This window comes from Coturnix japonica, unplaced genomic scaffold (genome assembly GCF_054131305.1).
Source record: "Coturnix japonica strain WE unplaced genomic scaffold, WE-NBRP24 Scf050, whole genome shotgun sequence".
Lineage (NCBI taxonomy): Eukaryota > Metazoa > Chordata > Aves > Galliformes > Phasianidae > Coturnix > Coturnix japonica.
Genome location: NW_028188953.1, coordinates 1163057 through 1183809, shown reverse-complemented (window position 1 = coordinate 1183809; position 20753 = coordinate 1163057). Strand labels below are relative to the sequence as shown.

At 48.3% G+C, this 20753-nt stretch overlaps 3 protein-coding genes and 2 long non-coding RNA genes across 8 annotated transcripts; all 5 read left to right on the top strand.

Moving 5' to 3' along the window:
• The first annotated feature begins 91 nt into the window (after nt 1-91).
• LOC107321532 (myelin-oligodendrocyte glycoprotein-like) lies at nt 92-4906 on the top strand. Its single transcript, XM_085532661.1, has 12 exons — nt 92-686; nt 1041-1382; nt 1744-1851; nt 2170-2190; nt 2545-2565; nt 2676-2696; nt 2844-2858; nt 3788-3874; nt 4106-4126; nt 4369-4389; nt 4615-4635; nt 4863-4906. Exons 1-12 carry the CDS (start codon nt 587-589, stop codon nt 4904-4906), a joined length of 822 nt encoding a protein of 273 aa, XP_085388787.1. The 5' UTR covers nt 92-586.
• A 28-nt stretch (nt 4907-4934) lies between these two features.
• On the top strand, nt 4935-5802 carry LOC146752208 (uncharacterized). 4 transcript variants are annotated; one of them, XR_014940953.1, is made up of 4 exons: nt 4988-5007; nt 5108-5128; nt 5216-5236; nt 5325-5802. It is a non-coding gene; the product is annotated as an uncharacterized LOC146752208 (long non-coding RNA). The 4 variants fall into 4 exon arrangements; XR_014940951.1 differs by having other exon boundaries at nt 4935-5007; nt 5108-5236; XR_014940952.1 differs by having other exon boundaries at nt 4987-5007; nt 5216-5802.
• A 2826-nt stretch (nt 5803-8628) lies between these two features.
• On the top strand, nt 8629-10685 carry LOC146752207 (butyrophilin subfamily 3 member A2-like). Its single transcript, XM_085532962.1, has 4 exons — nt 8629-8956; nt 9312-9416; nt 9757-9777; nt 10523-10685. The coding sequence occupies exons 1-4, from the start codon at nt 8629-8631 to the stop codon at nt 10609-10611; spliced, it is 543 nt and encodes a 180-aa protein (XP_085389088.1). The 3' UTR covers nt 10612-10685.
• Nucleotides 10686-12055: 1370 nt separating this feature from the next.
• LOC146752206 (uncharacterized) lies at nt 12056-13389 on the top strand. Its single transcript, XR_014940954.1, has 3 exons — nt 12056-12568; nt 12678-12698; nt 12801-13389. It is a non-coding gene; the product is annotated as an uncharacterized LOC146752206 (long non-coding RNA).
• Nucleotides 13390-15147: 1758 nt separating this feature from the next.
• On the top strand, nt 15148-19627 carry LOC107321542 (uncharacterized). The gene is made up of 9 exons (XM_085532660.1): nt 15148-15730; nt 16021-16125; nt 16437-16457; nt 17168-17188; nt 17697-17717; nt 17959-17979; nt 18418-18425; nt 19179-19255; nt 19597-19627. The coding sequence occupies exons 1-9, from the start codon at nt 15166-15168 to the stop codon at nt 19625-19627; spliced, it is 870 nt and encodes a 289-aa protein (XP_085388786.1). The 5' UTR covers nt 15148-15165.
• The last annotated feature ends 1126 nt before the right edge of the window (nt 19628-20753 follow it).

Genomic DNA, 20753 nt, shown 5'->3' with positions numbered 1-20753 from the left:
CAATGGGGATATCGGTGTTCAGAGATCTCCAACCATTTGCCGCATTGCCAAAGGTGTAAAGTTCATCAGAAGGAATTACCACACCCTGGAGCTGAACAAAGGTAGAAGTTGTGCATAGCTGTGAGTTTCCAGCAGCTCAGGTGAGGGGTTTCTGTCTCTGTGGGGCTCCTTGTAGGGGAAATCCTTTTGGGGTCACCTGCTCTGCCCCGCAGCCTGTGAGGAGCACCGGCACTGCCCAAGGCGGTGGTGGCTGTGCTCATGGAACTCGTGTTTGAGTGACACCATCCCCTCCTCCACTGCTGGCTGTAACCCTCTGAGCCTTTCTGTTCTCCTACAGCTTCTTCCTGCATATCCTTCCCAAACTTTTCCCCATCTTCTTTCCAAATCTTCTTCCTCTTCTTCTCCATCATCTCCTTCACCAACTCCTTCTCCATTTCATTCACCACCTCATTTCTGAGTCTTCTTTTCTCATCGTTTAACCATTTTTTATCCATCTTCTACTCCATCTCTTCCATCATTTTCTTCTCAGTCTCCTTTCCCTCTCTCATTTCCCGAAGTCCTTCCCCCCTCCTCTCCACCAGCACAGATGGGCTTCACATCGCGCTGCAGCCACTCCAGTTTCTCCCATCCCTGGAGGACCCTCCTGGCTCATCTTTTGGCTCTGCACCTCCTCCACCTGGGATCAGGTAGGGGGGTCCTGTGGGGCTGCTGTGCCTGGCACAGATGTTGCTGTGGGGCCGGAAAGTGGCCATGGGGCAGGGAGGACCCAATCCCAGCACCCAGCCTTGCTTGGGCTTAGCTCTCACTTCAGTTCTTTCATGAAACGTGTGATTTGGGTGGAATTTCTGTCTCTTCTAAACCTCCACGACACGTTGTGACTGGGCACCCACCCCCAGGAATCCTTCCCCATTCCCTCCTGCTCCCTGTCCAGTGCTTTGACATGGGATGGAGCACACACCAATTCACCTTGTGCTACTCCATGCCCCCACATTCATACAGCCAACATCTCACCATCTCTCTGTGCCCTTCTCATTGCTCAGCCCAGTACAGGGTGGTGGCACCAAATCTTCATTACACTGCCATCGTGGGACAGGATGTCGTGCTGCGCTGTCAGCTATCCCCTTGCAAGGATGCTTGGAACTCAGAAATCACATGGATCCAGCACCACTCTTCTGGGTTTGTGCACCACTACCAAAATGGATTGGACCTGGAGCAGATGGAGGAATATAAAGGGAGGACAGAACTGCTCAGGGATGGCCTCTCTGATGGATACCTGGATCTACGCATCAATGCAGTGAGCTCCGCCGATAGTGGGTCCTACCTCTGCGCTGTGCAAGATAGTGAAGGCTATGCAGAAGACGTGCTTAACCTGGAGGTGTCAGGTCAGTGTCTGGGGTGTCCATAGATGGAGACCTGAAGGACAGCAGCCTTTGGAATAGGTCTGGGCTGAATTGCCCCATGAGATTCTGGAGTTTCAGCGGGTGCATAGCGTGATTTAGGGATGGATCTGCATGGATTAGGTGGTTGGGTTGGGTTTCTGCAATGGATTTCTTCTTCATGTCTCAGTGACAGTGGGCACACGATGCTGAGCTGCTCTTTTGCCTGTGCCAAGCTGCTGTTGCTGCCATTGTGCGCCACTGCTCCCTGGTTGCTGCCCCTTTGGGTTCCCTGATCTCCCAATGCTGTCTTGCTTTTCCACTTAAGGGAATGTAAAAGGAACCCTTTTCCTGAGTTTTTTTCCAGATCCCTCTCCCCAGATCACCCATCCCTGGAAGGTGGCTCTGGTTGTGGTCGTCACACTTCTGGTTGGGTCATCTGCTGTCATCATAGTTTTTCTCCATAGAAAGCAAGGTGAGCTGAGAGCAGAGGGGACGGAGCGCAGGGAGGTGTTGTGCAGGGACAGGGATGGTCGGGGTGGTGCTGAGCTCTGCTCCATGGAGCTACACAGGAGGAGGAAGGGGGATTTTTCCTGATTCCCATATTGCTTGTTTAATAATGTTTGCCTTTCTTTTGGGAATGGAAAAAGGGGAAAAAGAATAGGGGTGTGGGTGAAAATAGGAACATGGCTGGACTGTGGCACAGGTGGAGAAGTTCCAGACCCTCTGGAGTCACCCCAACAAACCAAGCTGCCCTGCTGACCACCTTTCCCTCTGCTTTTTTTTTTGCCAGCGGCACAGAGCAGAAAGCTGAGTGAGTCCTTCCAGACCCTTCCACCACCAAAGTCCCTTTAATGGAACTGATAGAAGACTCCAGAGTGCTGGGTTTATGCCATGGGATCTTTTGGGCACTGGGCTGTGTTGGGGCCATTGGGAAGTACTGGTGCTGTGGGATGCACTGGGGTAATGGGATGAGTTGATCCTGATTGATCCACATGGAAAACTCTTGCCCAGTCTGATCCTTCCTATTGGTTTAATTCTTTCTTGGGATAAAAGAAGTCATTGGCCCCTTCCCAGAACAAAAAGATTGGCGTCAGAGCTTGGCAGCAGCCATGGAATCAGAAACTGTTCCCTCTGACCGTGCATTTCTTTTGCTTCCATTTTGCAGAGAGAAAAGATGCAATGCTGGGTAAGTCTCCTTCCCCATTCTGAGGGAATTCAGGGTCTCCCCATGGCAGCAGCCACGGAATGAGCAGCTGCCCCCTCTGACCATGCACTGCTTTTCTCTTTCTTTTACAGTGGAACAAGCTGAAAGAATGGGTGAGTTTTCTTTCATAAGACAAACAACTTCGGGTCTTTCAATGGGAAGCTGTTCTCTCTGACCATTTGCAGGCATTGTGCTTGTTTTTTCCTTCCTATTGCCTTAATTCCTTCTTGGGACCCAAGTGGTCATTGGCCCCTTCCCAGAACAAAAAGATTTGGGTACTGGGCACGGCAGCAGCCATGGGATCAGAGGCTGTTCCTTCTGTCTGTGCATTTCCTTTCCTTCTATTTCGCAGAGAGAAAAGATGAAATGCTGGGTAAGTCTCCTTCCCCAAAGTGAGGGAATGCAGGCTCTCCCCATGATATCAGCCATGGGATGAGCAGCTGCCTCCCCTGACAACACGGTGCTCTGCTCTTTCTTTTCCAGTGAAACTACCTTCGATGTTGAGTGAGTCTCCCTATTTTTTAAAATTGGGGAAAAAATATATATTTTTTTAAATCCTATTTTTTACAATGCTCTAACAGTGTGAGCTGTAGGATGATCTGTTCCACTTATCAGACATTATTTTTCCTTTGCAGAGAGTAGTGATACAGAGTTGGGTGAGTCACCCTCCCCAAACTTAAGAGATTTAGGAACCTCCCATGGGATCAGCCATGGGATGACCATCTGACCCTTCTCACTGTGCTTTTCTCTTGTTTCTTTGGCAGATATGCTGGCTTCAAAACTGGGTAACAAGTCCCTCCCATATAAGAAAAGGAAAAGTGGGCTCTGCTTGTGTGAGCCATGGGATGAGACTTCCTTTCATTGTGCATTGCTTTTCTCTTTCTTTTCCAGTGGAAATAAGCAAAAAATTCAGTGAGTCTTCTTTCCCAAAACAATGGACCATGGAGTTTCCCATGGGATGACAAGCTACCAAACCTCATCACACAGAGATGAGGTTTTCCAGACATTTGGAATTTCTTTTTTGCAGACGTTTGGAATTCTCAGCTGAGTAAGTTGCAGTTACTAAACAGGGAATTCAAGGTCTTCCCAAGGGACTACATATGGGATGAAAATTCCCCTCACCCTTCACTGCATTTCTCTTCCATTTCCAGAGATGCACTATACAACTATGAGTGAGTCTCCCCTTCCAAACTAAAAACACCAGAGACTGCCTGTGTGAGCTGTGGGATGAGATGTTGTTCTCATCACACACTGTTTCTGCTTTTTCCCTTGCAGGTTCACATGCTTCAGAGTTGAGTAAGTCACTCTCCCTGCACTGAATGAATTTGGGGTCTTCCCACGGGATCAGCCATGGGATGAGCATCTCACCATTCTCATCATGCCTTTGTTGGTTTATTTTGCAGAGAATCAAATTGCAGAACTGAGTGAGTCCTTCCTCCCAAATTAAAAATGCTGGGGTCTCCCTGAGTGACCAGTGGGATGAGATGTTGCTCTCATCACTGTTTGTGCTTTTTCTTTCCAGAGATAAGGGATGCAGTGTTAGGTGAGTCTCCCTCTCTAAACCAGAGAGATTTGCGGTCTTCCCATGGGATCAGCCATGCAATGATAATCTGACCCTTTGCATCAAGCACTGCTTATGTCTATCTTTTGCAGAGGAACGAGCCGTAAGATTCTGTGAGTTCAACCTCATTTGAATTTGATGAAAAAAAAACGGGGGTTCTTTCTGTGTGAGCTGTGAGATGAGATGCTCCTCTCACCATGCACTACTTTTCCTTTTCTTTCCAGTGGAACGAACCGAAGCACTGGGTGAGTCTTCTTCCCTAAACCCAAAGAATATGGTGTTTCTCATGGGAAGACAAGCAGACCCACCTCACAATGTGCTGCTTACTTCTTCATTTTGCAGAGATACGGGGATCACAGCTGGGTAAGCTGCAGTCACTGAACTGAGGGAATCTGGAGTCTTCCCAAAGGACTGAGTATAGGATGAAAAACCCTCTCTGACCATGCACTGCTTTTCTATTTCTTTGCCAGATAAAGACTGTGAAGAGATGGGTGAGTCTCCCCTCCAAAAACACTGGGATCTTCCTATGGGAGCTATGGGATGAGATGCTCCTCCCATCATGCACTGTTTCTGCTTTTCCTTTATAGATTCAATTGTTGCAGATCTGAGTAAGTCTCCCTCCCTGTAATGAAGGAATGAGGGCTCTTCCTGTAGGATCAGCCATGGGATGATCATCTGACCCTTCTCATCACGTGTTTCTTTTTTGTTTCTTTTGCAGAGAAACACACTGAAGAAATGGGTGAGTTCTGCCTCTCAAAGTAGAAATAAAAGGGCATCTGCCTGTGTGAGTTTTAGGTTGAGCTGTTCCTCTCATCATGCATTGTTTCTGCTTGTCTTTGCAGAGAGAAGGGATGCAATGTTGGGTGAGTCTCCCTTCCAAAATCAAAGAGATTTGGGGCATTCTCACATGATCAGCCATGGGGTGATCATTTGCCCCTTCTCATCTTTTTACTTCTATTGCAGAGGAACAAGTTGCAAAGCTGAGTGAGTGCTCCTACCCAAATTAAAAAGAAGGGGTCCAATCTGTGTCAGCAGAAGGGATCACGTGTTGCTTTTCTTTCTCTTTTGCAGTGGAACAAACTGAAGCATCTGGTGAGCCTTCCCCAACCCAAAGCAATGTGGGGTTTCCCGTGGGATGACAGGCTGTCCCACCTCAGCATCTGCTGCTTTTTTGTTCCAGAGGAACCATCTAAAGAAGAGGACGGAGAGACGAGCAGTGCCTATCAGTAACCACAGGAGTTCAGCTTCATAGACCACAGATTGCACAGGATACCGAACCCACAATGAGTCCAAGCCAGCAAGGAAACCCACAGCAGGACCAAGAGGAGCCAGTGTTTATATTGAGTGAGAACCCTGCAGATCTGTGAGCCAAAGCTGCCCAAGGGAGCAACGAGCTGAGGATCTGCTCAACCTATCCTCCAACTCTAATGCAATTGCAAGAGAATAACCATAGTAAGAAAGAACACAGGAGGAAGGCAGAGAGCCTGGATAAGATATGGTCACATTGGGAAGTAATATGGCCATGTATCAGTGTTTGTGGTCATCTATGCAATATCTAACATTTTAGGATACATAAGAATGCACAGAAGGAGAGATCAGCTGTAGGTGCTAACACCATTCTCTATTGTAATATAATAAACAATACCTGCTGGTGGTTATCAATCATTGGTTGTTATCTGTTATTGGGGGTTTGGTTCCATGGTGAGTCTTCATACTGGCACCAAAGCAACGTGGGTTCCATAGGATAACAAGCCGACCCTTCTCACCATGCATTGCCTTCCCAGCAGAACAAGGCTAAAAAGGAAGAAAAGAAATTAATAGCCAAAAAATACACAAAACCAAGAAAATTAAATAGAGGATATTTTTTTAAAAAATCTATAATTACAACAATAACTTAAGAAAAGAATCACCATTCTGCCTCAAGGGGGGGAGCAACGATGGCAGCCCATCGTGTCCCATTGCGGTGCTATGAGAACAGCCCTGCACTTCAAAGATGACCCCATGAGCCCCAAAAGGGGCTGGGGGGGGGGGAGGGTCTCTCCTCCACAGTGACCCCCAACACTCACATTGTCCGCCCAAAGAAACAACAGCAGCTGCAAAGGCTCCTCCTGGCGCTTCAGTCGCCTGCTCCTCATCCCGCTGTGCTGATGGTAACCATTAACCAAGAGCTCATCCAGCTGCTTGTGGCTCGGCTGGGAGCTGCTGAACGAGCCTGGAGCCTAAAATGCTTCCAGCACACATCCCAGGGGACGGCCCTCCTCCTTTCACTCCCTGCCATTGCAGCTCTCCTTAATTAAAGCAATCCAGATTGCATGCACTGAGTGCTTCAAGCCATCGCTCACCCTCCCCACAAACCTTTCTATTTCCCTCAAAACCCTCACCATGGGAAGAGTGGTTCTGGGGTTGCCACTGGGGAAAAGATTCAATACTTCCTGCATTAATGGTTGGTTAATTACAAATACCCATAGACCATAGAATCCATCACAAATTGGGTACGGCTCAAAGCCAGCACATTGAGCACACCCTATGAAAAGATTCAATACTTCCTGCATTAATGGTTGGTTAATTACAAATTCCCACTGACCATAGAATCCATCACAAATTGGGTAAGGCACAGAGCCAGCTCATTGAGCACACCCTATGGCTGTGCCATGGCAATGCTTCTCCTGGCTCCATGCTGCTAGTGGTTGCAGAGCCCCAGGGCTGTGCATGAAGCTGCAATGGGAGGTTGGGGTTCAGAGGTCCCCAACTGTCTGCCCCATTGCCAAAGGGGTAAAGTTCCTCTGAATGAATTACCATACCCTGGAGCTGGGCAAAGGTAGTAGGTGGGCACAGGAAGATACTGGGCAAAGGTAGAAGCTGGGCGTATCTGTGAGTTTCCTGCAGCTCAGGTGAGGGGTTTCTGCCTCTGTGGGGCTCCTTGTAGGCGAAATCCTTGGGGCGTCACCTGCTCTTCCCCTCAGCCTGTGAGGAGCACCGGCACTGCCCAAGGCGGTGCTGGCTGTGCTCATGGAACTCGTGTTGGAGTGACCCCATCCCCTCCACCACTGCTGGCTGTAACCCTCTGAGCCTTTCTGTTCTCCTACAGGTTATTCCTGTATATCCTTCCCAAACTATTTCCCCATCTTCTTTCCAGATCTTCTTCCCCTTCTTCTCCATCATCTCCTTCAACAACTTCTTCTCCATTTCATTCAACACCTCATTTCTGAGTCTTCTTTTCTCAGTATTTAACCATTTATCCATCTTCTACTCCATCTCCTTCATCATTTCCATCTCAGTCTCCTTCCTCTCTGTCGTTTTCCCAACTTCTTCCCCCTCCTTTCCTCCAGCACAGATGGGCTTCACATCGGAATGCAAACACCCCAGTTTTTCCCATCCCTGGAGTACCACACAGAATCACAGAATCACAGAATGACCCGGGTTGGAAGGGACCTCAAGGATCATGTAGTTCCAACCCCCCTGCCTAGCAGGGCCACCAAACATATGCCTTTACTAGATCAGGTTGCCCATGGCCCCGTCCAACCTGGTCTTGAACACCTCCAAGGACGGGGCATCCGCAACCTCACTGGGCAGCCTGTTCCAGGACCTAACCACTCTCCTAGTAAAGAACTTCCCCCTAACATCCAACCTAAATCTTCCCTCTTTTAACTTAAAACCATTACCCCTAGTCCTGCTATTGTCAGCCCTTTCGAAGAGTTTACTCCCCTCCTGGGAGTAAGTTCCCTTCAGGTATTGAAAGGCTGCAATGAGGTCACCCCACAACCTTCTCTTCTCCAGGCTAAACAAGCCCAACTCCCTCAGCCTGTCCTCATAGGGGAGGTGCTCCAGCCCCCTGATCATCTTCGTGGCCCTCCTCTGGACCCTTTCCAAAATCTCTATATCTTTTTTGTACTGAGGGCTCCACACCTGGACACAGTACTCCAGATGGGGCCTCACAAGAGCCGAGTAGAGAGGGACAATCACCTCCCTATCCCTGCTGACCACCCCTCTCCTGATGGAGCCCAGGATCCCATTTGCTTTCCGGGCTGCCAGAGCGCACTGCTGGCTCATGTTAAGTTTTTAAGTACCCTCCTGGCTCATCTCCTGGCTCTGCACCTCCTCCATCTGGGATCAGGTATGGGTCCTGTGGGGCTGCTGTTCCTGGCACAGGTGTTGCTGTGGGGCCAGGGAGTGGCCATAGGGCAAGGAGTACCCAAGCCCAGCACCCAGCCCTGCTTGGGTTTTGCTTTCACTTCGGTTCTTCATGAAACGTGTGATTTTGGGTAGAATTTTTGTCTCCTGTTCTCTTCCATCACACGTTGTGAGTGGGCTCCCACTCCCAGGACTCCTTCCCTACTCCCTCCTTCTCCCTCTCCAGTGCTTTGACATGGGATGGAGCACAGACCCACTCACCCTGTGCTGCTCCATTCCCCCACATTCACACAGCCAACATCTCACCATCTCTCTGTGCCCTTCTCATTACCCAGCCAAGTTCATGGTGGTTCATGGCACCACACGTTCATGTCACTGCCAACGTGGGACAGGATGTTATGCTGCACTGCCATTTATCCCCATGGAAGGATGCTTGGAGCTCAGACATCAGATGGATCCTGCACCAGTCCTCTGGTCTCGAGCACCACTACCAAAATGGACTGGACCTGGAGCAAATGGAGGAATACAAAGGGAGGACAGAACTGCTCAGGGATGGCCTGATTGATGGATACCTGGATCTGCGCATCACTGCAGTGAGCTCTGCTGATAGTGGGTCCTACATCTGTGCTGTGCAAGATGGTGATGACTATGCAGAAGCTGTGGTGGAGCTGGAGGTGTCAGGTAAGTGGCAGGGATGTCCATGGATGGAGAGCTGAAGGACAGTAGCTTTTGGAAGAGGTCTGGTCTGAATAGCCCCATGAGGTGCTGTTTCAGCGGGCGCATAGAGTGATTTGGGGATGGATCTACATGGATGAGGTGATTGGGTTGGGCTTGCGGGATGGGCTTCTTCGTGTCTCTATGGCAGTGGGCATACGATATTGAGCTGCTCCTCCACATGTGCCAAGCTGTAGATGCTGCCATTGTGTGTCACTGCTCCCTGGTTGCTGCCCCTTTGTTCTGCCATCTCCCAAGGCTAAGTCTTGCTTTTGCACTTATGGGAATGTAAAAGGAACCTAATTCATGATATTTTTTCCAGATCCCATTTCCCAGATCGTTCATCCCTGGAAGGTGGCTCTGGGTCTGGTCGTCACACTTCTAGTTGGGTCATTGGTCATCATTGCTATTCTCCTGAGAAAGCAAGGTGAGATGAGAGCAGAGGAGACGGAGCACAGGGAGGTGTGGTGTAGGTACAGGAATGGTCAGGGTGATGCTGAGCTCTGCTCTATGGAGCTACAAAGGAGGAGGAAGGGGGATTTTTCCTGAAATTCCTGTATTGCTCATTTAATAATGTTTGCCTTTCTTTTGGGAATGAAGGAAGGCAAAAAAGGAAATGGGTGTTGGTGGGAAGAAAATAATGGACAATAATGGATAATAATGGATAATGGCTGGACCATGGGGCAGGTGGAAAGTTCCAGACCCTCTGGAGTCATCCCAAAGAATAAAGCTGCCTCGTTGACCTCTTCCTCTGCTTTGTTTTCCAGCGGCACAGAGCAGGGAGCTGAGTGAGTCCATCTAGCACCTCCCACCACCAAAGTCCCTTTAATGGAACTGATATAAGACTGCAGAGTGCTGGGTTTATGCCACGAGACTTTGGGGTCATGGGATGTCTTGGGGTCATGGGATGTGTTGGTGCTGTGGGATGCACTGGGGTAATGGGATGTGTTGATCTGGATTGATTCACATGTAGAACTCTTGCCCAATCTGTTCCTTCCTATTGGTTTAATTCCTTCCTGGAATGAGAGTTCTCATTGGCCACTTCCCAGAACAAAAAGATTTGGGGTCTGGGCATGGCAGAAACCATGGTATCAGAAGCTCTTTCCTCTGACCATGCAATTATTTTGCTTCCATTTTGCAGACAGTAAAGATACAATGCTGGGTAAGTCTCCTTCCCCATACTGAGGGAATTTGGGATCTCCCCATGGCATCAGATTTGGGATGAGCAGCTGCCCACTCTGACCATGCACTACTTTTCTCTTTCTTTTCCAGAGGAACTAGCTGAGAAACTGGGTGAGTTTTATTTGGCAAAGCAAAGAACTTTGGGTCTTCGTATGATAAGCTGTTCTCTCTGACCATCTGCAGCCATTGTGCTTTGTTTTTTCCTTCCTATTGGCTTAATTCCTTCTTGGGACCCATGTGGTCATTGGCCCCTTCCCAAAACATAAAGATTTGAGGTCTGGGCATTGCAGAAGCCATGGGATCAGAAGATGTTCCATCTGACCGTGCATTTCTTTTGCTTCCATTTTGCAGAGAGAAAAGATGCAATGCTGGGTAAGTCTCCTTCCCCAAACGTGAGGGAAAACAGGGTCTCCCCATGGCATCAGCCGTGGGATGAGTAGCTGCCCGCCTTCATCATGGACTGCTCTGCTCTTTCTTTTCCAGTGGATCTACCTCCGATGTTGAGTGAGTCCCCCTTTACAGTCCTATTTTTACAATATTCTACCAGTGTGAGCTGTGGAATGGGCTGTTCCGCTCATTACGCATTATTTCTCTTTTTCCTTTGCAGAGAGAAGTGATGCAAAGTTGGGTGAGTCACCCTCCCCAAAACAAAGACATTTAGGAACCTCCTATGGGATCACATGTGGGATGACCATCTGACCCTTCTCACTGAGCTTTTCTCATTTGTTTTTTTCACAGATACACTGGCTGCAAAACTGGGTGAGAACTCCCTCCATATACGAAAAGAAAAAGGGGGCTCTGCCTGTGTGAGACGTGGGTTGAGACGTTCCTCTCATCATGCATTGCTTTTCTCTTTCTTTTCCAGTGGAAATAACAAAAAAAATCAGTGAGTCTTCTTTTTGAAAACAATGGACCATGGAGTTTGCCATGGGATGACAAGCTGTCCAACCTCATCACACAGAGATTCTTCTTTCTTTTTTACAGACAACTGGAATCTTGATCTGAGTAAGTTGCAGTTACTAAACAGGGAATTCGGGGTCTTTCCAAGGGACTACATATGGGATGATAATTCCCCTCTGACCATGCATTGCATTTCTCTTCCATTTCCAGAGATGCACTATGGATATATGAGTGAGTCTCCCCTCCCAAGCTAAAAACACTCGAGACTGACGGCGTGCACTGTGGGATGAGATGTTGCTCCTGTCATGCAATGTTTCTACTTTTCCTTTGCAGGTAGACGTGCTTTAGAGCTGAGTAAGTCACTCTCCCTGCACTGAAGGATTTTGGGGTCTTCCCACGGGATCAGCCATGGGAGCATCTGACCCTTCTCATCATGAATGTACTGGTTTCTTTTGCAGAGAATCATGTTGCAGTATTGGGTGAGTCCTCCCTCCCAAATTAAAAATTCTGGGGTCTCCCTGCGTGAAGTGTGGGATAAGATGTTGCTCTCATCATGCACTGTTTCTGCTTTTTCTTTCCAGAGACAAGGGATGCAGTGTTGGGTGAGTCTCCCTCTCTAAACCAAAGTGATTTGGGGTCTTCCCATGGGATCAGCCATGCAATGATAATCTGACCCACTGCATCATCCATTGCTTATGTCTCCCTTTTGCAGAGAACCAAGCTGTAAAACTTGGTGAGTCCACCCTTCCAAATTTGATTAAAAAAAGGGGGTTTCTTTCTATGTGAGCTGTGGGATGAGATGCTCCTTTCACCATGCGCGGCTTTTCTTTTTCTGTCTAGTGGAACGAACCAAAGCACTGAGTGAGTCTTCTTCCCCAAACCCAAAGCATATGGGGCTTCCGATGGGATGACAAGCTCTCGCACTTCAACATGCAGTGCTTTCTCCTTCTTCTTTTTTTTTTTTTTTTTTTTTTGCAGTGATACGGAGGTTACAGCTGAGTAAGTTGCAGTCACTGAACTGAGGGAATCTGGAGCCTTCCCAACAGGCTGTGTATGATAAAAAACCCCCTTTGACCGTGCACTGCTTTTCTCTTTCTTTGCCAGAGAACCACTGTGAAGAGATGGGTGAGACTCCCCTCCAAAAACTCTGGGATCTTCCTTTGAGAGCTGTGGGATGAGATGCTCCTCCCATCACAAATTGTTTCTGCTTTTCCTTTATAGATTCAACTGTTGCAGATCTGAGTGAGTCTCCATCCCTGTACTGAAGGAATGTGTGTTCTTCCCATGGGATCAGCCATGGGATGATCATCTGACCCTTCTGATCACTTGTTTATTTTTTGTTTCTTTTGCAGAGAAATACACTGCAGAACTGGGTGAGTCCTCCATCTCCAAGCAGAAATAAAAGGGCATCTGCTTGTGTGAGCTTTAGGTTGTGCTGTTCCTCTCATCATGCGTTATTTCTGCTTCTCTTTGCAGAGAGAAGGGATATAATGTTGGGTGAGTCTCCCTTCCCAAATCGAAGACATTTGGGTTACTCCCATGTGAACAGCCATGCAGTGATCATCTGACCCCTCTCATCATGCATTTCTATTTACTTCTTTTGCAGAGGTACAAGTTGCAAAGCTGGGTGAGTGCTCCTACCCAAATTAAAAAGAAGGGGTCCTATCTGTGTCAGCTATGGGATGAAATGTTCCTCTCATCATGTGTTGCTTTTCTTCCTTCTTTGCAGTGGACCGAAACAAAGCATTTCGTGAGTCTTCCCCAACCCAAAGCAATGTGGGGTTTCCCATGGGATGACAGGCTCTCCCACCTCAGCATCCGTTGCTTTTTTGTTCCAGAAAAGCCATCTAAAGAAGAGGACTGAGAGATGGACTGCGCCTCACAGTAACCACAGGAGTTCAGCTTCATAGACCAGACTGCACAGGATATCAAACCCACGATAAGTCCAAGCCAGCAAGGTAACCCGCAGCAGGACAAAGAGGAACCAGTTTCTGTATTGAGGGAGAACCCTGCAGTTCTGTGAGCCAAAGCTCCCCAAGGGAGCACCGAGCTGAGGATGTGCAACCTCCAACGCAAATCCAATTGCAAGAAAATAACCATAGAAAGGAAGAATACAGGAGGAAGGCAGAAAGCCTGGATAAGATATGGACATGTCGGGAAATAATGTGATCATGTATCAGAGTTTGTGGAATCCAATGAATATGTAATGCTTTTGGAAATATATGCATGCACACAGAAGCTGAGGTAGAGAACTGCTTTGGGTGTTAACACTATTCTCTTTTGCACTGCAATAAAGACAGCCTGCTGACGGTAATAAATCATTGATTGTTATCAGTTATTGGGGGTTTGGTTCCATGGAACAGGCTGAGTCTTCATCCTGGCACCATAGGACCATGGGCTCCATGGGATAACAAGCCAAACCTTCTTACCACCCATTGCCTTCCCAGCAGAACAAGGCTCCCTCCAGGGAGCTAAAAAGGAAGAAAAGAAATTAATAGACAAAAAATACACAAAACCAAGAAAATTAAATAAAGGATACTGAAAAAAATCTATAATTATTATAATAACTTAAAAAACCAACACACCATCCTTCCTCAAGGAGGGAGCAGTGATGGCAGCCCATCGTGTTCCATCACGGTGCTTTGAGAACAGCCCCACACTTCAGAGCTGACCCCGTGAGCCCCAGAGAGCGTTGTGGGGGGGGGGGTCTCCCCTGCACAAGGACCCCCATCACTCACACTGAACGCCCAAAGAAACAACAGCAGACCCAATGGTTCCTCCTGGCGGTTCAGCCACGTGCTCCTCATTGCGCTGTGCTGATGGTAACCATTAACAAAGAGCTCACCCAGATGCTTGTGGCTCCACTGGGAGCTGCTGAACAAGCCTGGAGCCTAAAATGCTTCCAGCACACATCCCAAGGGACGGCCCTCCTCCTTTCACTCCCCACCATTACAGCTCTCCTTCATTAAAGCAATCCAGATTGCATGCACTGATTGCTCCGAGCCATTGCCCGCATTCCCCACAAACCTGTCCTGGTACCACAAACCCCTCACCATGGGAATAGTGGCTCTGGGGTTGCCACAGTGGCAAAGATTCAATACTTCCTGCATTAATGGTTGGTTAATTACAAATTCTCATTGACCAAAGAAGCCATCACACCTTGGGTATAGCTCAGATCAAGCCGATGTAGTGTAGCCCACAGCTGTGCCATGGCAATGCTTCTTCTGGATCCATGCTGCTGGTGATGGCTGTAGAGCCCCAGGGCTGTGCATGAAGCTCCAGTGGGATGCTGGCGTTCAGAGATCTCCAACTGTCTGCACCATTGCCAAAGGGGTAAAGTTCATCAAAGGGAATTACCACACCCTGTAGCTGAACAAAGGTAGAAGCTGGGCATAGCTGTGAGTTTCCTGCAGCTCAGGTGAGGGGTTTCTGTCTCTGTGGGTCTCCTTGTAGGGGAAATCCTTCTGGGATCACCTGCTCTGCCCCGCAGCCTGTGAGGAGCACCGGCACTGCCCAAGGCGGTGGTGGCTGTGCTCATGGAACTCGTGTTGGAGTGACCCCATCCCCTCCTCCACTGCTGGCTGTAACCCTCTGAGCCTTTCTGTTCTCCTACAGCTTCTTCCTGAATATCCATCTCAAACTTCTCCCCATCTTCTTTCCAAATCTTCTTCCCCTTCTTCTCCATCATCTCCTTTGCCAACTCCTTCTCCCTCTCATTCACCACCTCATTTCCCTGTCTCCTTTTCTCATCGTTTAACCATTTTTTATCCATCTTCTACTCCATTTCCTCCACTATCTCCTTCTCAGTCTCCTTCCTCTCTCTCCTTTCCCCAACTTCTTCCTCCTTCCTCTTCTCAAGCACAGATGGGCTTCACATTGGGCTGCAGTAACCCCAGTTTCTCCCATCAATGGAGGACCCTCCTGGCGCATCTCGTGGCTCTTCATCTCCTGCACCTGGGATCAGGTAGGGGTCCTGTGGGGCAGCTATGCCAGGAACAGGTGTTGCTGTGGGGCCAGGCAGTAGCCATGGGGCAAGGAGTACCCAATCCCAGCACCCAGCCCTGTTTGGGTTTCGCTTTCACTTTGGTTCTTTCATGAAACGTGTGATTTGGGGTGGAATTTCTGACTCTTCTCCACCTCCACCACACGCTGTGAGTGGGCACCCACCCCCAGCAATCCTTCCCTACTCCCTCCTGCTCCCTCTCCGATGCTTTGACATGGGATGGAGCACACACCGACTCACCCTGTGCTTCTCCATGCCCCCACATTCACACAGCCACCATCTCACCATCTCTCTGTGCCCTTCTCATTGCCCAGCCCAGTTCAGGGTGGTGGCACCAAACCTTCATGTCACTGCCATCATGGGACAGGACGTCGTGCTGCGCTGTCATTTGTCCCCTTGCAAGGATGCTTGGAGCTCAGAAATCAGATGGATCCAGCACCGGTCTGCTGGTCTCGTGCACCACTACCGAAATGGATTGGACCTGGAACAGATGCAGGAATACAAAGGGAGAACAGAACTGCTCAGGGATGGCCTGTCTGATGGAAACTTGGATCTGCGCATCACTGCAGTGAGCTCTGCTGATAGTGGGTCCTATATCTGTGCTGTGGAAGATGGTGATGGCTATGCAGATGCTGTGGTGGAGCTGGAGGTGTCAGGTCAGTGGCTGGGGTATCCATGCATGGAGAGCTGCCTTTCAACAAGCAACTTTTGGAAGGGGTCTGGGCTGAATTGCTCCATGGAGTGCCAGAGTTGCAGTGGGTGCACAGTGTGATTTGGGGGTGGATCTGCATGGATGGGTTGGGTTTCTGAGAAGGGGTGCTTCTTGTCTCAGTCTCTGTGCTCCCTGGTTGCTGCCCCTTTGTGTTCTGTGAACTTGAAAAGTCTGAGTCTTGTGTTTCCACGTATGGGAATGAAAAAGGAACCCTTTTCCTCTCATTTTGTCCAGATCCCTTTTCCCAGGTCACCCATCCCTGGAAGGTGGCTCTGGCTGTGGTCGTCACACTTCTGGTTGGGTTATTTGTCATCATTGCTTTTCTCCTGAGAAAGCAAGGTGAGCTGAGAGCAGAGGGGACAGAGCACAGGGAGGTGTTGTGCAGGGACAGGGATGGTTGGGGTGGTGCTGAGCTGTGCTCCATGGAGCTACACAGAAGGAGGAAAGGAGATTTTTCCTGAGGTTCCCATATTGCTCATTAAATCAGGTTTGCATTTCTTCTGGGAAAGAAGGAAGGGGTAAAAGTAGAGGAGTGGGAGGATAGGAACGTGGTTGGACTGTGGGCAGGTGGAAAGGTCCAGACCCTCTGGTGATGTCCCCCAAATCCAAGCTGCCCCACTGACCACCTCTTCCTCTGCCTTGTTTTCCAGTGGTACAGAGCAGAGAGCTGAGTGAGTCCTTCCAGCCCCTTCCAGCACCAATGTCCCTTTAATGGAACTGATAGAAGACTGCAGAGTGCTGGGTTTATGCCATGTGCTGGGACCATGGGATCTTTAGGGCCTTGGGATACGTTGGTGTTGTGGGATGCATTGGTGTAATGGGATGTGTCGATCCCGATTGATCCACATACAAAACTCTTGCCCTGTCTGTTCCTTCCTATTAGTTTAATTTCTTCTTGGGACCAAAGTGGTTATTTGCCACTTCCCAGAACAAAAAATTTGGGGTCTGGGCATGGGTGTAGCCATGGGAAGAGTATCTCATCCCTCTGACCATGCATTTCTTGTGTTTCTATTTTGCAGAGGGAAAAGATGCAGCATTGGGTAAGTGTCTTTTTTAATCAGAAGCAATTCATGGTCTCCCCATGACATTAACCATGGGGTGAACATGGGGTTCTTTTCCAGCGGAACAAGCTGAGAAACGGAGTGAGTTTTATTTGGCAAAGCAAAGAACTTAGGGTCTTCTTATGGGAAGCTGTTCTCTCTGACCATCTGAAGCCATTGTGCTTGTTTTTTCCTTCTTACTGGTTTAATTCCTTCTTGGGACCCAAGTGGTCATTGGCCGCTTCCCAGAACAAAAAGATTTGGATTCAGGGCATGGCAGCAGCCATGGGATCAGAAGCTGTTCCCTCTGACCATTTATTTCTTTTGCTTCAATTTTGCAGAGAGAAAAGATGCAGTGTTGGGTAAGTCTCCTTCCCCAAAGTGAGGGAATTTGTGGACTCCCCATGGCACCAGCCGTGGGATGAGCAGCTGCCCCCCTCTCCATGGACTGCTCTGCTCTTTTTTTCCTAGCGGAACAAGCTGAGAAACTGGGTGAGTTTTATTTGACAAAGCAAATAACTTTGGGTTTTCCTATGGGAAGTTGTTCTCTCTGACCATCTGCAGACATTGTGCTTTTTTTTTTTTTTTTTTTATTTCCTATTGGTTTAATTCCTTCTTGGGACCCAAGTGGTCATTGGCCCTTTCCCAGAAGAAAAACATCTGGGTTCAGGGCATGGCAGCTGTGATGGGATCAGAAGCTGTCCTTTCTGACCATGCATTTCCTTTGCCTCCATTTTGCAGAGAGAAAAGATGCAATGTTGGGTAAGTCTCCTTCCCCAAAGTGAGGGAATTTGGCACTCCCCCTGGCATCAGGCATGGGATGAGCAGCTGCCCCCCTCTCCATGGACTGCTCTGCTCTTACTTTTCCAGTGGAACTAGCTGCAAAACTGGGTGAGTTTTATTTGATAAACCAAAGAACTTTGGGTCTTCCTATGGGAAGCTGTTCTCTCTGACCATCTGCAGGCACTGTGCTTTGTATTTTCCTTACTGTTGGTTTAATTCCTTCTTGGGACCAAAGTGGTCATTTGGCCATTCAACAGAACAATATGATCTGGAGTCCGGGTATGGGAGCAGCCATGGGATGAGAAGCTGCATCCTGTGACCATGCATTTCCTTTGCTTCTATTTTGCAGAGAGAAAAGATGCAGTGTTGGGTGAGACTCCTTTCCCATACTGAGGGAATTCGGGGGCTCCCGATGGCACCAACTGTGGGATGTGCAGCTGCCCTCTCTGACCATGCACTGCTTTTCTCTTTCTTTTCCAGAGGAACTAGCTGAAAAAATGGGTGAGTTTTATTTGACATACAAAAGAACTTTGTGTATTCCTATCGGAAGCAGTTCTCTCTGAACATCTGCTGCCATTGTGCTTTGTTTTTTCCTTCCTATTGGTTTAATCCCTTCTTGGGACCCAAGTGCTCTTTGGCCCCTTCCCAGAATAATATGATTTGGAGTCTGGGCATGGCAGCAGTCATGGGATGACAACCTACTCCCTCTGACCATGCATTTCTTTTGCTTCTATTTTGCAGAGAGAAAAGATGCAATGCTGGGTGAGTCTCCTTCCCCATGCTGTGGGAATTCTGGATCTCCCCATAGCATCGGCTGTGGGATGAGCATCTACCCCCTCCCCCACCCCAACCACGTGCTGCTCTGCTCTTTCTTTTCCAGTGGAGCTATCTAGGATGTTGAGTGAGTCTCCCTTTTCATATTTTTACAATGTTCTACTAATGTGAGCTGTGAGATGGGACGTTCCTCTCATCACACATTATTTCTGTTTTTCCTTTGCAGAGAGCGGTGATGCAAAGTTGGGTGAGTTACCCTCCCCAAACCAAAGAGATTTAGTAACCTCTCATGGGATCAGCCATGGGATGACCGTCTGACCTTTCTCACTGTGCTTTTCTCATTTGTTTCTTTCACAGATACACTGGCTGCAAAACTGGGTGAGAACTCCCTCCATATACGAAAAGAAAAAGGGGACTTTGCCTGTGTGAGCCATGGGATGAGACGTTCCTCTCATTGTGCATTGCTTTTCTCTTTCTTTTCCAGTGGAAATAACTGAAAAATTCGGTGAGTCTTCTTTCCAAAAAAAATGGACCATGGAGTTTCTCATGGGATGACAAGCTACCAAACCTCATCACAGAGAGATTCTTCTCTCTTTTTGCAGACAATTGCAATTGTGATATGAGTAAGTTGCAGATACTAAACAGGGAATTCGGGGTCTTCCCAAGGGACGGTATACGGGATGAAAATTCCCCTCTGACCATACACTGCATTTCTCTTCCATTCCCAGAGATGCTCTATAGAACCACGAGTGAGTCTCCCCTCCCAAACTTAAAACACTGGAGACTGCCTGTGAGAGCTGTGGGATGAGATGTTTCTCTCATCACACACTGTTTCTGCTTTTCCTTTGCAGGTTCACTTGCTGCCATGCTGAGTAAGTCACACTCCATCCACCGAAGGATCTTGTGGTCTTCCCATGGGATCACCAAGGGATGAGCATCTGACCCTTCTCATCATGCATTTATTGGTTCCTTTTGCAGAGAAACAAGTTGCAGAACAGGGTGAGTGCTCCTACCCAAATAAAAAAAAAAAAGGTGTCCTATCTGTGTGAGCTGTGGGGTGAGACATTCCTCTCATCACGTGTTCCTTTCCTTTCTCTTTTCCAGTGCAACAAACTGAAGCATTTGGTGAGTCTTCCCCAACCCAAAGCAATGTGGGGTTTCCCATGGGATGACAGGCTGTCCCATCTCAGCATCCGTTGCTTTTCTGTTCCAGAAGAACCATCGAGAAGACGACTGAGAGATGAGCCGCATTTCACAGCATCGACAGGAGCTCAGCTTCATAGATCACAGTCTGCACATTATACCAAACCCACAATAAGTCCAAGGAAACCCACATCAGGACCAAGAGGAGCATTTGTATTGAGTGAGAACCCTGCAGTTCTGTGAGCCAAAGCTGCCCAAGGGAGCACCAAGCTGAGGATGTGCGACCTCCAACTCAAATCCAATTGCAAGAGAATAACCATCCTAAGAAAGAACACAGGAGGAAGGCAGAGAGCCTGGATAAGATACAGTCACATAGGGAAATAATATGGCCATGTATCAGGGTTTGTGGACATCTAATCAATATATTACACTTTTGCATACTTACGAATGCACAGAGGGAGAGAACTGCTTTGGGTGCTAACACCATTCTCTTTTGTAATATAATAAACAACACCTGCTGGTGGTTGTCAGTCATTGATTGTTATCCGTTACTGGGAGTTTGGTTCCATGGAACAGGCTGAGTCTTCATCCTGGCACCAAAGCAACGTGGGCTCCATAGGATAACAAGCCAACCCTTCTCACAACGCATTGCCTTCCCAGCAGAACAAGGCTAAAAAGGAAAAAAATAAATTAATAGCCAAAAAATACACAAAACCAAGAAAATTAAATAAATGACACTTTAAATAAAACTATTATTATAACAATAACTTCAGAGAAGCCTCACCATCCTTCCTCAATGCAGAAGCAGAGATGGCAGCCCTTCGTGTCCCATCGTGGTGCTATGAGAACAGCCCTGCATATCAGAGCGGACCCTCTGAGCCACACAGTGGGTGGGAAGGGAGGGGGGTCTCCCCTCCGAAACAACCCCTATCACTCACATTGAACGCCCAAAGAAACACCAGCCATGAAGGTTCCTCCTGGTGGTTCAGCAGCCTGGGCCTCATTCCAACCCATTAACCCAAGACCTCATCCAGCACCTTAAAGCTCTGCCAAGCAATAGCTGAAGAAGCTCAGATCTTAAAATGGCTCCACCTCCTTAAACCGCCCACCATCCCGCCCCATATGGGGGCGAGGCCAAAGAGAGGGGTTGGAATTACCCTTTGATAGCGGGTGGGAGAAGCGGCTAAATTTCCCAAGGCCACAAGATTAGTTAAGTATGACCTTCCA